A 17,628-nucleotide genomic window follows, 5' to 3' on the forward strand; every position below is an offset into this window, starting at 1 on the left:
TATTACTAAAACTGTAAAAACACTGCGCCCTGTAATTTCTCTAAAAGGAAGCATATACACCTTTTCCTGAATATAACAGCAGTTTGTAGGAACTGAGATCTTCGGTTAGTGCATAAAAAAATTTCTGGTGTTGGCACTCCTAACGTACTTGCATTTGCTTTGAAATTACATTTTAAACGCCTTTTCTTACAATGTTGTCATTCCTCTCATATACCTTTGGAAATCCATCAATAAATTGACAAGCAGTTGTTGCCATTAACCTTGTCAGTATGTCTTGACACATTCTGACCCTATCCAAGAAGTGTTGGCCGTGCCAGAGAATGTTGGGGCACGCTTTTCCCCTTGCCAATGGGATAAGTCTCAGGTGTGAATATAGTCATACATTTCTAGAAGGAATAATTGAGGAATGGGTCAATAAAAAGCTGTAAGAAAATATTCTCCAGCTTTGTGAGTAAACCACTTTATGTACTTTTTGGTATATGTGGTTTTGAAGGCTATAACGTTTTTTTGTGCAGTTTATTCAAATAATTTTTGCGTTTTTTTTCTCTCTATGGTACACAGGGCTTTTTGATATCTGGAAAATGTAAAAATTACCGTTATGGTAATTTTCATGTAGATGACCCATGTCACTGGGGCCAGGGCTAGAACCTGTAATGTTATAACTACATTTTTTTTTTTTTACTTTATTTTTTGTATTTTAATTTTATTTAAATTTTTTACAGATTGTATCCCCCCCCCCCCCATTGAAATCATTATAGACTCATAGACTTTTTTGCCGATTTCCCCTGTAGTTGGGGATGTTACATTAGCCTCAGTTATAGGAGGATTACAACCTCCTGGTAAACACTAAAGAACTGATCTGGGTGCTCTAGAAGCACATGACCGCTGGGCTGGGAGAAAGGTGCTTCATAGTTACTCTATATACTCAAGTATAAGCCGACCCAAATATAAGCTGAGGCCCCTAATTTTACCACAAAAAAATAGGAAAACTTATTGACTCAAGTATAAGCTGAGGGGGAGGAATGCAGCAGCTACTGGAAAATTTCAAAAATTAAAATGGTTGGAGTTGGATGCAGTAGTTGCTGGGAAAGAGGAGGGAGTGTTTTAGTTGTCTGTCTGCCCCTTCCCTGAGCTTGAGGACTGGATTCCCCCCCCCCCCACACTTGCAATTGAGCCTGGAACAGGAGAACTGCAGATCCCCTATATTCAGTAGACCAGGCGCATTCAGACTCAGGGATACCTAATGTGTATGTGTTTCAAAGTAATAGGAGTGGCTTAGAAATGTTATTTATTTTATTTCTTTATTAATTTTTTTAAAGCTGCTTCTTTTTTTCCACTATTTTATGGGAGATTCTATACATTAATGTTGCAGCTGGTCATAGACCACCCCCCCAAAATAAATAAATAAATAAATAAATAAATAAATAAATTGTGCTTGACTCGAGTATAAGCCGGGGGGGGGGCTTGGGGAGCTTTTTCAGCACATAAACTGTGCTGAAAATCTCAGCTTATACTTGAGTATATACGTTATATGAGCGCTGTGTAGATATCTGTAAAAATGTTGCATTTTTTCCCCCATAAACTTACATGGGGTGATGCAAAAAATACAGTTAAATTTCCGTGGTGGAAGACAAAATGCAATGAAAAATGCAAGAACAAGGTGCATTTTTTGATTTTGAATTATTTAAGTTTTTTTTCCCCTCAGTGGTTTGCCACAACATGTGGCTTTAGTCTAAAACACATTTGACTTGACTTGGTATGTATATTGTTTGAAAAGCACCAGTGGCTAATGTCAACTATAATATCTCATTTACATATGACAGAGGCAGCATTTACTGAAAAGCTGGATCAGAGAAGGCTGAAGAGCAAGCTGAAAAAGTGATGAATGCACCACATTCAGGTCCTCTCTAAGGCCCTGTTCACATCTGCATTCAGTATTCCGTTTGGGAAACGGAAACATATACGCATAAAAAAGCGGTTTCCTGGGAAAACACTTGGACCCCATAGACTATAATTGGATCCTTGTGGTTTCCGTTCAGTACCCACATGAAACATACAGAGAAAAAAGTGCTGCTTGCAGGACTTTTTTCTCCACATGTTTTTGGTGGAAACCACATGGACCCTATTATAGTCTATATGGTCCATATGTTTTCCCAGGTAACTGCTTTTCTATGCGTATAGGTACCCCCCCCCCCGAACGGAATACCGAACACAGTTGTGAACATAACTGCAATAAAATACAGAAATGCCCACCACCTTTTCTGGTAGTACCTCTGCTCCCACTTCTGCTGGCCACCCACCCTCGAGCGTTGTCAAGGTTTATAGCTGAAGAATCCATGACAGACCTTAATTCTAGATTTAACACTTCATGTTTTGAAGTTTTTTAGATCTTATGTGCAAATTACGAAACTTAATTCTTACGCTGCTGTAAAGAAAATTCATGTTAGAGGGCTGAGGATTATCGGATGTGTGCCAGGTAAGGGCACACATGGCCGCTGCATTTTCAGTTTCCATAAAGTGAAATTCATTCTCTGTTTGCAGAAACAAAATCACTGCAGAAACCTTACTGGGGTGTGAGCATGTTAATTGTAGCTGGCAAAATGCTTCTTTGCCGCCATATATGCAAATGCAAGGGGCTGTTTTTTCTTCAGCAGTTTTTTCTACAGCTTGTAAGCTTAAAGATTTCTTAATTACATTAATTGATCACATTATGTTTTACCTTGAATTTACAGAGTTTGAAGACTTCTTCCTTTGCATATAGACAAGGCCTTAACTCTCTGAAAATTGCACATCAAACATCATTTAGGTTGGCGACAGGAGCAATATTAAGAAGCAATACAAATCACCTCTTAGTAACTGTGTTACTATACTGGTGGAGCAAAATACTGTTATTACAGCTGACTTTTCCCACTAACTCATCAGAATCCAAGATGAGGCATTTATATTGCAAGCCTTGTCTTCTTTTTCTCCAGCTTATGATCATTTTGTAATGTTAATGCATGGTTACTCCAACAAACATTCTTCTAGTTCTGATCAAACCCTTAGATTACTATTGCAGCATTTCATGTTATAAAAAGTCGAAATCTTCTGAAAAAAACAAACAAACAAATATAACAGGAATGAACTTATTTGCATATAATCTAAAGCCAGGTCTCTTTCTTTTTTCTTTCAGATATGAAGTTGCTCATCAACTCCAACAGCATCAACCAGCACCTCCAGAGGAAACCCCGGTAGACCAAATCCATGTCTCTAACCAAATACAGGTAGAAATAGAAGGGACAGGTCTTCACCAGTCAAATAGTGTCGTTGCACAACAGGAAACCATTTTACAGCTAAGCCCACAGCCGGATATGGGCACAGTCTCGCCTGCGCTGGAACAGACGCTTGCTGATCAACCCTTGGAAACTGATGAAGGTAACCCAACTTCCACCCATGTGCTGTTTATCCCCTATTCATCTATATTATATTCCTGGGACACCCCGTAACGGACTCTGTATAGGATAATTGGAAACATCATGTTTTCTGAGTAATCCAATAGGAAGCTATGGGATGTGTTGCCTTACTTTTAAAAGACAAATTACTGTTTGGACCCACTCTTTCTTTTGGCTAGCAAATACTGCAAAATACTGAACAAAATTAAGTGTGAAAGTGTCCCATGTTCTGTTAGCTGAAGTACCGACAGAAAGTGATCAAGATTTAAAGGGGTGTTCTAGGGAGATTAAAGGGATATTCTATTTACATGATAGATGCTAGATCCAATTACTGGGACTCCCCCGTGATCACAAGGACAGTTCTCCCAAGTCCCCCATTTGTTGTTGTTGGAGATGACCAGGCGCTGTACTTGGCTTCTCTCTGGCCGTCCCATAGAGAGTAAATGAGCAAAAATCCAAGTGCTCAGTCGGCAATCCTTTCAAAGCTGTGTGTAGGGATAACCTGTAATTACAAGAATAGCCCTTGAAGGTAAGCATGTTCCTAAATAATATTTTTTTTCTGCAGCAATAGATGGTGTCTTGTAGTTGTCTCACAATATGTAAAGCATCAGGCTGGAAACTCTGTGTGTTCTTTAACAACTTTCTATACATTTTTCAGATAGATTTGTTACTTCTCAGCATGCTCTACAGGAGAACATTGTCCAGTTTGAACCCCCAGTTCTGCCACCACAGCCATTTGACCAGCAGGCTCTCTCTCAAGGTACTTAGTTTTAGTGGTACAGACATAATAAGACGCCATTAGATCTAATCATTTTCTCTAGATTGTGATTTTTTTCATATCTGTTAATAAAATTTAATTTTCCTAGGATTTACTGTGACTGATGGATTTAGTCAGCCAACAACATTCTCAACTGTGCAACAGCTGCAGGATTCTAGTACGCTCGAGTCTCAGGCTCTCTCCACAAGTTACCAACAGCCAGCACTTATGGAGGTGCCCACTGCAGATGCTATTAACGTGGTAAGCTTGCCATCCCCACATTATTTACACTCATTTACTTGTCTTCTCCCAAGTTCTGATGCTCTACTACTATATAATAATAATAATAATAATAATTTTATTTATATAGCGCCATCATGTTCCGTAGCACTTACCAATTAAAGGTTACATTAACTAACAATGTTACGTTGGTCCAGCCATCTTTTAATAAATCTGATCATATAACTGAAGCTGTATGAGCCTGTCACCAATGGTCTCTGTGAATATACAACTTACATATACAGCTTCAAATGTTTATATATGAGTACATGAATATTTTTCTGTTGTAAAGTAGAACTCCAACACAACAATTTTATTCTGTGGCCTGTTAGAAAGGTGCTTGATGTATATTATAGTGAAGGTAATCTTCTTAATGATTAATATATTAGCTATCCACTCTTTTCTGGTCCTCAACTGTATCATGTGACCAGCAATTAGATTCTCCAACTAACACAGCTTCTCTTCTGTATGGATAGGAAGTCAGTTTCTCCACTCATACCAATGAGAGCCTCATAAGAGTAAATGGCGAAACAAAGGCAGTCTGTAAATAAAAAGCTGTGTCAGTTAGGGTGTATTCACACGATGTAACGTGCCTCGTGATCTGCCGCATGCCACGAACCGTATACGTGCCAGATCACGCGGCACGTTACATCGTGTGAATGCACCCATAGGGAGTTTACTAGTTGATCACATGACAGATCTGAGGACCAGAAAACAGTGGATAACTCTTCTGCAGTACAATTTACATAATGCGCCTCTCTACCCGACCAGAGAATAAAGATTTTCGTGGGAGTTCTACTTTATAGGGATTCTATCATTCAGAAAACTCATTTTGAGGTAAGTATATGCCTGCATAGTCTTTAAAAATGGCTAGTCAGGTGCTGTCTCCAGTTCTTCCAAAGACCCCCCATTTCTAGTATAAAAGTATCAATTCTATATGCTAATTAGGCTCATAGAGCGCCCTGGGCGTTCCCCAAGGCCAGCGAGAACCCCTGCGTCATACCTCTGAAGCGCCCCTTCGTTGCTTGCACTCCAAAAGACCTCCTCCTCCACACGTCCTGTACCGCCTATATCTTCTGTCGCTCACTCTGGGTGGTGAAATCCTGTGCATGCGCAGTAACGCTCCGTTCTGAGCGGTACTGCGCATGCCCGAGCGCCATTTTGTTGTAGACCATGCAGTTCTCTACAACCAGTTCTCTCTAGTTTAAGGTGATTTTTTTTCTCCTCATGGTGCTAGTTGATGAAAGATCCAGCCCAGCCTCACGTTTCTGCCTTTCTTTTTCTCTAAAACTGTATTTCCAAGTAGGGTTCTATCTACAAGTCAACGCAGGTTGTTATTGTGGATATACCACTTTAATATGCTATATAATACTTATATTTATTCTTCTTATCCAAGACATTTTTAACAGCCATTTTCCCTGTATTTTACCTACGCTATCTTCAGACAATAGCAATACTGTTTTTCACATGTGGGCATTCAGTTTCTAGGTTTTTGACTTTTCTTCTTGACTTTAATACAATGTATGCCTTTGCACTCACCCCTATATTTCATTCCTGTGTAAAGGTCAGGCTTGAAAGCCTTTTATCAAGTACAAGTGCCTACTCTTCTTGTTTGGTTTCTAGACTGCCCGCTTAATCCAGGAGGACACACAGGAAGAAATTGAACTTCAGACACAACGTGGTCAATATCTGGAATCTACAGAAGACCAGAGCAGACGTGCCTACAGGCCAGTAATCTGTGCATCTGTTTTTAGAGATGGGACGACTAACATGTAGTATTTATACATGTCTCATGGTGGATGTAAAATAGCAACATAACACAGGACCTCTATACTGCATCTGTAAATCTTCACATTCCTTCCTTTTTTTAATACAGATGTGAGTACTGTAATAAAGGCTTCAAGAAGTCCAGTCATTTAAAGCAACATGTTCGATCACATACGGGAGAAAAACCATATAAGTGCTCTATATGCGGCCGTGGTTTTGTTTCATCTGGAGTACTTAAATCACATGAAAAGACTCATACAGGTAATGTGTCTTAGTGGATATGCACTAATGTTTCCAGATTTCATATTACATTCTACCAATGGTTTGTAAGTGTCTTTGAAGCGCTAAGTGATCGTGAAGTTTTCTTTGCCTCATAGCGCCATCTAGTTTCATTACATGACTCATAGTATATTCATTCATTGTGTTTTAATGAATATATTGATACAGTGCTCAGCTTGACAATTTATTACTAGCCAATGTTTCTTCATAACATTGCAGGTAATCCCATTGGGGCAGATTTATTATGCCTTGCACACTAAAAAATGAGCAGTTTTCTGCAACTTTTTAAAAGCTGTGACAATTTTGCCACTTTTCCGAAAAAAAGGGGCTGAGGTAAAAGCAGGGAAAATTATCATAATTTACCCCAGAAATCTGGCATAAATGATGTACGCCAGCGCTATGAGGCGCACCCTCCGGAAGCTCCAGTGCCATGAAGACTGGCAAGAGTAACACCAGTCTTGATAAATCTGCTCCATTGAGGTATCACAATGTGTCACACTTAAATGACAAATTTGTTGTCTCCATATCCAGTAGTTATTGTCCTATTGTTGGTCAAGTTCAATTGAGAGTGGAGTTAACAGAGGAAAGAAAGAGTTAATGGTAGAAACTCCAATCTACAAGAAAATGTAAAAAAATATATCCCCGTGATCAGACTGGATCAGCATTGACGCAAGGATTCTACTACAGAATTGTAGATTGTACAAATCTATTCTTCTGAAGCTGCATTTTGCTGGTTGGGCTTTTTTTTTAGACAATGTTATGAAAGGCGCATGGCAGGGGCAGCACTATCTGCATAAAATGCCATTTGGGTCAAAATTAGTCGTAAACGGTTTTAAAATGATGAAAACTCAGGTTTTTAACATATTTTTAAGAAATGTTTCTGGGAAAGGGACTTAAAAATGTAAATCTACCTCATAATGCTCTCAAAAAAGGGCTTGCTATAGGTTTATTATATACTATTCAGTTAAATCCTTGTTCTGGTCTTATAGTCCAGTGGACATGATGACTGATAGCTGTCTCTGTATGCACAATATTACAGGAGATTTGGTAGGTCACACAATCATTAGATGGCCCACCCACAGGATTCCTCAGTCTATACAAGCAAAGATTTCAATGACTATAATACAAGTTCTACTGATATTATTTTCCCTTCAAAATTATATCCAGTATTAATCTACTCAACTCCTCCTTTTCTGTAAAGTGCTATTTATCCGGAGGGCAGCATATGACACGTTCCCATTAAAAAGTACCTCCTGCTCACTGGTTTCTGTATGGGCTGTCACCCAATATTACATGCCTAATTATGTGGCAAACCGGTGGAAGCTTGCCCTTCTGGAGCCTAGGAAAGCTCTGTGATTGGCCGGTTTCTGGTCTATTTTGTTAACAGCTTTTTAAAATTCTTATGTCATGATGCATTACATTCTTTGGAATGAATATAACAACAATGATTATTACATTATGCATATATTCCATAGCGTTGGCTGCTTTTGCATATGATAATTACATTTTATATCTCATTCCAGGAGTTAAAGCTTACAGCTGCACAATCTGTAATGCTGCCTTTACTACAAATGGTAGTCTAACCAGGCATATGTCCACACACATTAGCATGAAGCCCTACAAGTGCCCTTTCTGTGAGGAGACATTCAGAACAACAGTGCACTGTAAAAAGCATATGAAGAAGCATCAGAATATTCCTCCAGGTCTTGTGCAAGAAAATGATGGGACCACAAGAGAGGAAGGCGAGTCTCTATATATTGAGTGACCCACTCAACAGGCTTGTGTGTTTTATATGTATGTCACAGGTGCTATGGAACTGAGCTCCCTCCATACTGGATACAAGTTGTGTTACACAGTTGACATGTACAGCATCTTCCCATATAAGTGATATTGCAAATCCGGAAATGTTTAAGGGTATGTTCACACGGCAGAAAGCGTTTCCGCCGTGTGAACTCTCCGCGTGGCTAGCCATGACAGGATTTCCACCATGGCATCCTGCTCCTGATGAGGCCCGAATGAATGGGCCTAATCGGGAGTGAGTCTCGAGCCGCGGATGCCGTGGCTGACTCCGCCATGAAATCAGCAGCAAGTTAGGGCATGTCGCTTCTTTTTTCCATTTTTTTCCGCTAGAGGGAAAAAATAGAGGGCGGCTCCTGTTCAAATGAATGGATTTTGAAGCGATTCCGTGTCAAAATCTGCCTGCAAAAAACTCTGTGAACTAGCCCTAAAACATCTCCATTTTATAACTCTGTGTATTAATTAATTAAAATTAAAATAATAAAAAATAAACATTATTGTATCCCTGCATCTGAAAAGTCCATCAAAATAATAAACCATAAAGAGAATTGGTATCACTGCATCTGAAATGATTAGATTTATCCTTCACCGTCATGAGCCATCATACCATGTATCACCAGGGCCACAGTTTTATAGCTCTGGCAATGGAAATAAGCATTATTTATCACAAGTGTGACTATGGGACTAGTCTGTAACTGGTAAGAGATGGGATTGCCATTTAGCTTATATCAGAAAATATCAGTAGTCTGTGATCTAGAGCAACCTGATTCTGTTAACATTAGGTCTTTATAGGAAACTCAAACCCTTTAAACACCACAAAGACTTCTGTTCCATGGAGAAAACAAAGTGACCATCCAGATCAGTGTCAACTGGTGTAGAATGTTGTGTCTAATTTTAAAGAGATTTTCTACCGGTAAAACAATTAATTAATTAATTAGTTAATTAATTAATTATATATTACTTTCACATAGCAGCTGGAAACTGGCAAAAAACATGTGTCTTGTAGATAGCAGAAAATATCTGAAAGGCCATGAGCGTTATCCACCATTTGTGCTTGGTGAGACCATATTTGCAATGTTATGAAGTCTGTATCTGTTCATTAACATTAATGACTCCATTTGTTTAGGAGATGTATGCCTCGATGAAGATGATGAAAACGGTGAAAGAAATGCATCACGGAAATCTCGTCATGGAGTCATAACTTTCACTGAAGAGGAAACCGCTGAGTTGGCAAAGATCCGGCCAAGAGAAGGCGCCACAATCTCTGAGAAGGTGCTGGTCCAATCTGCAGCAGAAAAAGATCGGATAAGTGAGATTAAAGATAAGCAGGCTGAAATGGAAACTGAGCCCAAATTTGCCAACTGTTGCACATATTGTCCCAAAAGCTTTAAAAAACCCAGTGACTTGATCAGGTATGGTATTTATATCTCATTCTTTCATCTTTATATCTTAATTTTGATAAAACAACATAGAATGAAAGGTATTTACATCATAAGGAGATTGAGAACACATTTATTGTTATGGTAACATATCCCTGACAAAGTAATATCAAATTGATGTTAATGCAAGAAGTTCAGGTTGTCCTTCCATAATCTGCCTCCTTCTTTGCTGGAGTCACTAATATATTTTCATGGCTTACCGAATATACTCGAATGTAAGTCGACTTTTTCAGCAGTCTGTCAGGAACGCCCTTCTGACAGGGAAGAGGTAACTGCACTGATGGCTCTTGCCCCAGGGCTCATACCGGGAAAGCCGAGAGTGCGCTGAATTCAGCGCAAAGTTCCTCTTTAATGCATGATCCTAGGGCTGTTTGAGTGAGAGAGTTATAGAGCTGATTCCTCCTCTACCTAGAGAGTTCAGTATATGGCAGCTAGTCTCTACCCATCAGTTCAGAAACTGCAAATTCCTGATACAGCATGCAGTGAGGAAACTGTTAAAATTGCAGAATATAAGTTATGTAATCACAAGTAATAGTGTTACTCCTAATGTACATAAAAATGGCTTATTCTGATAAGTTAAATGAAAAGACAGGTACAGAATTTGATTTTGGCATGCTGTTATATATATGTTTTCAAAAATCTCTCTTGTGAACCAAAAGCTTGTCCAGTGGCGTAACTAGGAATGTTGGGGCCCCGTAGCGAACTTTTGACATGGGGCCCCCCCTAAAGACCCCGACTGACCGCCTCCCCCCCGTATTCCTTAACACGCACTATTATGCGCCATAGTGGCCTCTGTACATGGTATTATACCCTATAGTGGCCCCTGTGCACAGTATTATGCCCCATAGTGGCCCCTGCACACAGTATTATTCCCCCATAGTGGCTCATACACACAGTATTATGCCCTATAGTGGCCCCTGCACACAGTATTATGCACCATAGTGGCCCCTGCACACAGTATTATTCCCCATAGTGGCCCCTGCACACAGTGTTATGTACTGTAATACATAATACTGTAATAAGTTTGCTGCCTGGGGAAGAAGGGCTTACAATGACACATTCAGTGTCTGTGAAGAGTGTTCTCACATAAAACACTGTTAACAGACACTGAATGTGGCATTATAACCCCTTCTTCCCCAAGAAGCAGAAAGAGCAGCAGGCAGCTTGCCAGCACAGTACTGTGTGCTGACAGCCTGCCCTGCTCACATGGGTTAAACTCACCAGTCTGCGCTCACTCTTCAGAAGTCTTCAGCACTGCTCTGCTCCCTCCTTAAGTTGAATTCCCCGACACAGCTATCTTCTTCCTGCATGATGTCTCCGCCCCTCCCCCATTGTCAGGACGCACGCTGAGGCTCTTTCCCGCCCGGAACCCGACACCTTAGGTGGCCTCGGGCCTCAAAAAGTAAAACTTATTTTTTATTACTTTTTTTTGGCGTATTAACTAGTGAGGGGGCCCGGGACCCCTAAGGTGTCGGGCCCTGTGGCAGCTGCTACCACTGCTACCGTGGTAGTTACGCCGCTGAGCTTGTCAATGACAAGTCATATAACAAGTCATTTACCTGTGGACATTTTTCCTAGCATACAATAATGTAGAGATTTAGTGATGAAGTGTTACAGTATGCCCGATATTAAAGCTCTGAATTTTTTATCTTAAGTAGTATTTTATTTTTGTGTTTTTGAGCTTGTACTTTGCATTAGAAGCACGCCTCGTATATTATCTGCTATTTGTCTGACATAATTTTCAGAGCTCTTCAACAAGTAGTGATTGGTGATTGCATCTCTGTCTGATCTGATCACCGCTACCCTGCAAATAAATATGTTGCCGGTTATTGCTGATGATGTTTATGATAAAAATGGATCTAAAATTTCATTGCTGAAAATGCACAATTGCTTGGAGAATGTTTTCAAATAGATTAGTTCATATACTCATTTCCAATAATGTTATGGTAATGACATAAGTATGCTGCTATCAGAAAGTTTTCGCTTGGAATGAATATAAAAACATTTTGGTTAATGGTTATATTTATTGAGCTTAATGTTTTTGGATCCAGCTAAAGAGTTTGCATCTGTCTTTCTTCTCTGTCCTCACAAGCACTTTCCGTGCAGCAATATAAAGCCATTGCCTTCTCTGTGCCATGTTTGATCCAGTCATGTTAATTACGCAAACCTAATCGGCTATATCAAATTCTTGTGGGGACATTGATCACAAAAGCTGGGGTCACAAAAAAGACACTAAAAGAGAAAACTTTCATTGAGCGTTATCTGGGACTATAAGATTACTACTTGTATATGTATTATAGAGTGAAAATTGTGAAACTGACGGAGTAGAGGTGGAGCAATGGTAACTCTCGATAGCCAGTAAAGTTTTGATCCTCTTTTAAAGAAGACCTTTCACCACTTCCGCTAACTCCCGTTCTTAGCATTTGTTAATAGACTTTCCTCCACTGTTTCCAAGCACAGTTGGAATTTTTGCTGAAGCCCCCTCTCCCAATTTCAAAACAATTAGTGCATTTACTTTTGGTACTTGATATGCTGTGTATACACATTATGGTCAGATGCACAGTGTCAGGCAGGAGCAGGCAAGGGTGTGTGACCCCGAGCTCCGATCAGAGATGGACAGTGTCAGAGCTCGGAATCACATCTCTCCTGCTGCTCTTGTCTGACATTGATCACCTAAAGTGAGACTAAATTTAATACTCAGGAACAGTTGGGGCTAGAGAAAAAGATTTAACTGTGCTGCATTCAGTGGATCAGACTGTAACCAATCTACATCTACATTATGTATGAAGTTGTTTTGGTACCAGTTCCCTCTATTTACGGATACCTGAGTTTTCCTCAAAGTTGAATTATCTGTAGCATCTTGTTGAGCAGTCTGTTCTATGGTTGTATAAGCCATCATACATGTTATCATAGCAGGTTTTCTGTTGCTCATAACTCTATTATGGCTGCAGCACATTTCACATTCCATCCTGAGGCTGGGGATGTGTACAATTTCACTGTTTTATTTCACTGTCTAGTGGAAATAATTCTCCCTGCTATAGCGTTTTTATATCAGAACATAATTATATCTATAATATATTTTATATATATATATATATATATATATATATATATATATATATATATATATATATATATATATATATAATTTTTTTAAATATTTTTATTTATTTATTTATTTTTTTACTACCCCCTGAAGTACAGCTTTTTTTCTGATATATAGGTTAGAGTCACATGAATCAAACAGTCTTTTTCCCTTGTGAACCGATCCCTCCTTTGCCAATATATTCATTGCTGCGTTTGTCAATATGCAATTGAGCTCTTTAGCATAATGAGGTTTTTGGCGTTACTCCAAAGATTGGTAACGCCCCCATTGCTCCAAATAGATGATTTGCATAGTGATGAAAACAGAGCTATATCTCAAAGGAGGCACTCATTCACAAGCGAAGGACTCCGTTTAATTCAGGTGACCCTAATCTATCTGTGAGACTGGGTTGATATGCTGGATTTTGGTGACAGTCTCCCTTTATGGGGCTAGTCAAATTTACCCATTTTCCACTCCTTTTATAAGCTCATTCCCCGGGCCTCTATGCTCAAAACTTTATATCCTGGACAGCCCTTTAAAAATGTTGATCTTTATGTTTATACTCTTTACGACCGAAAAAGTCAGTGTTCTTTAAGCATAATGTTTCTTTTCCTGAGCTGATCATAAAAGAGTGACAGAGGGTGGAATATATAAAATGAGACACTCCAAAAGCAGAGACATGTATAAAAAACTGAAGATCTGCATCTTTGGTCTTAGCAGATCTGCATAAGTCTCCAAACCGTTATGAGTCACTGATTTTCCTGCACAAGTATACCTTCCAAAATAAGGTGTATTTTAAGGACAATACAAATTGTGATAGTATTTTGTAAAATATACCAAACAAATATTCTCCTACCTTCCAGGCACATACGTATTCATACTGGAGAAAAACCCTTTAAATGTGATGAATGTGGGAAGAGTTTTACAGTGAAGTCAACACTGGATTCCCATGTGAAAACCCATGCAGGTTAGTACATAGACATGTTACTATGCAGTATCTTCTGTTCATGATCCACAGCAAGATGTCTTCACATAGTAAAGCTTTTATTTTATCAAGCCATGCCACTTTGTGTTCTCTAAGAATAGGGAAAATAGTGTGTGCCCGCTGATGGGGTATAGAGAGGTTTCTGGAAAGGTGATTCTGAAAAGAAATCTTATCAAATTTGTAAGGCTTTGAGAGTGTAGAAATAATATTAGGTGCACGATCTGCACCTAAGAGAAGGAAATTAGCTCAAGCAAGAGAGTTCATGGAAATTCTTAAAAGAGTTGTCCCGTTTCAGAAAATAAAGGTTATTGATGGTATAATAAAACGGTAACACTTTCTAATATACTGAGCTTGAAAAAGTGCCAAACAGCACGAAACAGCTGTCGCTCTTCCTGTGTGCCTCCTCCCGTGTATGTATTTTTACTTGGACTTCAACAATAAAGATAGGATTTTATGCATCAGGTGAGTGCCAAGCATTTTTTCTACTTTTTCACACTTTCTAATATACTTTGTGTATCAAGTCCTCACTGTTTTCTAGACCTCTGCTTGCTGTGCTTTGTTGTTACTTCCAGTGGATAAGAATCAGTCCATGGTCTGGTGATGGACAAGGAAGTACACAGTTTGTTACAAGACGTTAGAAAACTCTGATGACCATGATGTGACTCTTATCGAGCTGTGCAGCTGTCTTTCATCAGATGACCATGAATAAACAAAGATCTAGAAAACTGCAAGGAATTGGTACAGAAAGTATAATGGAAAACTGTATAACTTTTCATTATACAAAGAATAACATTTATTTGCCGAAACTGGATCTGCTTAGCTCCTTTATCTCAATTAGACATTGTCTATGGCAACATGCACACGACTATGAAAATACACTGTGGTGTGTATGGGGCCATAGACGTTCATGGGTCAGTGTGCCAGCTGAGAAAAACCCAACTAGCCCACTGACTGTGTACATGGACGTGTGCATGAGGCCTAAATGCCATCACCTACTTAAACATTGAATCTAACCATGTGTTATGGCTGCAACCTGCATGATACCAGGATCATATGTCGTGTTACAGACCACACATCTCCTCAACTTGGCCCTGGGTTTACTGTATTGGCCTGCACCTCGCCAGATCCCAGTGGAATAGTTTTGGAGGAACAAAAGATTTGCCATCAGTCAATCTGCAGTAAATGTAAAAAGCTATTATGTCAATCTGGACCAGCATCTTTAAGAAAAATTTCTAGCAATCCATATTATAAAGAATTTAGGCTCTACTGATGGAAAAACGTATTCAAGATCTAAAACATCTTCAGTATTTAATGTATGTTTATGCAAGTCTGTATATAAATTTAGAGGACTTAAATACATACAACTTTAGTTGTCAATCATATTTTAGATAGATAGATAGATAGATAGATAGATAGATAGATAGATAGATAGATAGATAGATAGATAGAGATATAATGATATAATGTTGTAAAGTAACTTTATCTTTTACTGATCTGGTGATTTGTTATCTGCTTTTGATCTCCAGATCTAAGTTCAGGATACTGCTGGTTTTCTGCTGTCGCTTTTTGTTGGATTAATGCCAGGAAACTAAATCAGATATACCGTATTCTACATTTAATGCAGATTTAAACTCCTACATGCTATTCAGATGAGGCAATTTACAGAATCCAGTAGACTAGGGTATTTTACATGAAGGTGACGAGATGCTTCATGACAACTTAAGACTGTCCTCCACAAGTCTATGGATACTCGTACTATGGTTGCCAAGTTTACTTGGTCTGTCGGCCCCTTCACACTTCAACTAATGAATAATCTGTGGTTAAAAAAAGTAGTTTCCAGTGAACTGTTGCTCATTTCTGTCAGGGATATCCTCTTTTAGGCCAGCTGTCTGAAAACTAGTCCATATGTTGGCCATACTTCTGTACTATACTCTGTCCAGAGACCCGGATTCACAGTATCAAATCTGTGATGCTGTAAATAACCTCTTCTGTCCTGGCGTGATTACAGTATGGCACAGTAAGTCTAGGTTCACATCTGTGTTCAGGAATTCCGTTCCCCATTCCACTTTAACAATGCGGAGAATAAAGTCCTACAAGCAGGACATTTCTCTCTGCATTTTTCGAGTGCAAATCTGGCGGACCCCATTATAGTCTATTCAGGTCTGCTTGGGTCCCTTGAAGAACAGAAACCCAAGCGCAGATGTGAGCCTAAATATACCATAATTGATAACTCCAGACAGAGTAGAGTCCTGGTGTATACAACTAATATACAGTCTGTATATTTCAGGCCGTAAAGGTTCAGCTGGCCTTGGGATACTGATTTCATCAGGATCATTCTTGCAGCTGGCTGAGAAATGTAAGCTCTTATAACATGCTGAGACTTCCTGTTTTCTGTAGGAGATTACTTTGCGTCAGCTTTCTCACTTCTCAGCACACTGATGGCTACAGCTATCATGTACATGTAGACACAGAATCCACTAGTCTAGTGATTTTACATCTTATTTACTCCCCTCTCTTCACAATGACCTTTACTGAGTTCACAGGGCATGCCTAGAACACTCTCTCGTACAAATGAATAGGGTGTGCTCCAGACTATTATGTCAGCGGCCCATGGTGTGCCTATAGGAATCAGGAAGTGACAGAAAATTTAGTGGCAAAATCTGGTATTACAAGATATTTAGGATGTCTTTAAAATATGGATATTGATTTGGAAACGCATTCAAACAAACATTAAAAACATTCCCAGAAATTCTTAAAAAAGTTTAACATAAAAACAATAGGTGATTTACTGGCAACACATTCTCTTTAGGTAGTGAGGACCACCACAGAGGTGAGTGTTAGGTTAGACACCTGGAACCCTCACAAAGCAATATTTAGGAAAGAGCAGGTACTGAAAACTATTGTATGCTGATGGCTACTCCTGGAGTAGCTCCATACTGACAAAGGTTTCTTGGCTATAATAACTATAAGAAGCCTCAGATTCAAAATGGCTTCCTAACTAATAGAGTAATGTAAGAGAACTTTAAAAAAAAACAAAAAACTGATAAAACAATGCTGAGATAATCCTCTTTTTATGGATGTGCAAATCATCCTGCAGGAGCACTAAGGGTGGGGCCAGATATGATTCAAGGGTACAAGAGTGACATTGGTGGGAAATACCTTTATTTACATATGTAAATAAATGATTTCTCCTTGTATTTTGGACCTGACAGACTTCTTCTAATTCTGACTATACCAGTATATCATAATGCTAATATTTCATCCTCTCTAACCACACAATATAACACTTTACTTGGCCTGTTTCGCAATAAAGCCAAAAAATCCAATGTCAATAGCTGAATGATAGATAAGAAGAAATTCTTTTTTTTTTCTTATTATTATTCTGGAAACTCATATTTGGGAACTTTTTTTGCAATCTTTTTGTGTGTTATTTAAGTACCACTACTGAATCAATAAAAGCAGTAGAGAACATTGTGGTTTGGAGTAAAAAAATAAATAATAATTCGGGAAAAGCATTATAATAAAAAGCTATATCGACTTTCATTTCATTACCCAGCTAAGAGCTTTTGTACAAGACAAATTGGGTGTCACTGGGGGATAAAATGAACAGTCGTTTTAATGAAGTAGAAGCCAAAAATGTTTTTTGTAATATCACTTTTGAGCTTTTTAGAGAGAGCCTGGAGCAAACTATGCTTAATTTTGATACAAACATTGGGATTGGGGTCAAAGAAGTGGAATGAGAATTGAAGATCGTATCAGACAAATTCTCCTGTGATAGAGATCCAGTATTACTTAGAGGAGCTACTTGT

At 38.9% G+C, this 17,628-nt stretch overlaps 1 protein-coding gene across 2 annotated transcripts in view; it reads left to right on the forward strand.

The window, feature by feature from the left end:
* The window catches only part of ZNF236 (zinc finger protein 236), a 97,872-nt gene that overhangs the window by 40,997 nt on the left and 39,247 nt on the right, over positions 1 to 17,628 (forward strand). For both annotated transcript variants that reach the window (XM_075270739.1, XM_075270740.1), the window contains exons 15-22: positions 3,173 to 3,414; positions 4,090 to 4,191; positions 4,298 to 4,449; positions 6,091 to 6,194; positions 6,344 to 6,495; positions 8,037 to 8,255; positions 9,437 to 9,722; positions 13,698 to 13,801. In XM_075270739.1, coding sequence (XP_075126840.1) covers positions 3,173 to 3,414; positions 4,090 to 4,191; positions 4,298 to 4,449; positions 6,091 to 6,194; positions 6,344 to 6,495; positions 8,037 to 8,255; positions 9,437 to 9,722; positions 13,698 to 13,801 — 1,361 coding nt within the window. The remainder of the gene's footprint in view (positions 1 to 3,172; positions 3,415 to 4,089; positions 4,192 to 4,297; positions 4,450 to 6,090; positions 6,195 to 6,343; positions 6,496 to 8,036; positions 8,256 to 9,436; positions 9,723 to 13,697; positions 13,802 to 17,628) is intronic.

Source organism: Leptodactylus fuscus, chromosome 4, assembly GCF_031893055.1.
Source record: "Leptodactylus fuscus isolate aLepFus1 chromosome 4, aLepFus1.hap2, whole genome shotgun sequence".
NCBI lineage: Eukaryota > Metazoa > Chordata > Amphibia > Anura > Leptodactylidae > Leptodactylus > Leptodactylus fuscus.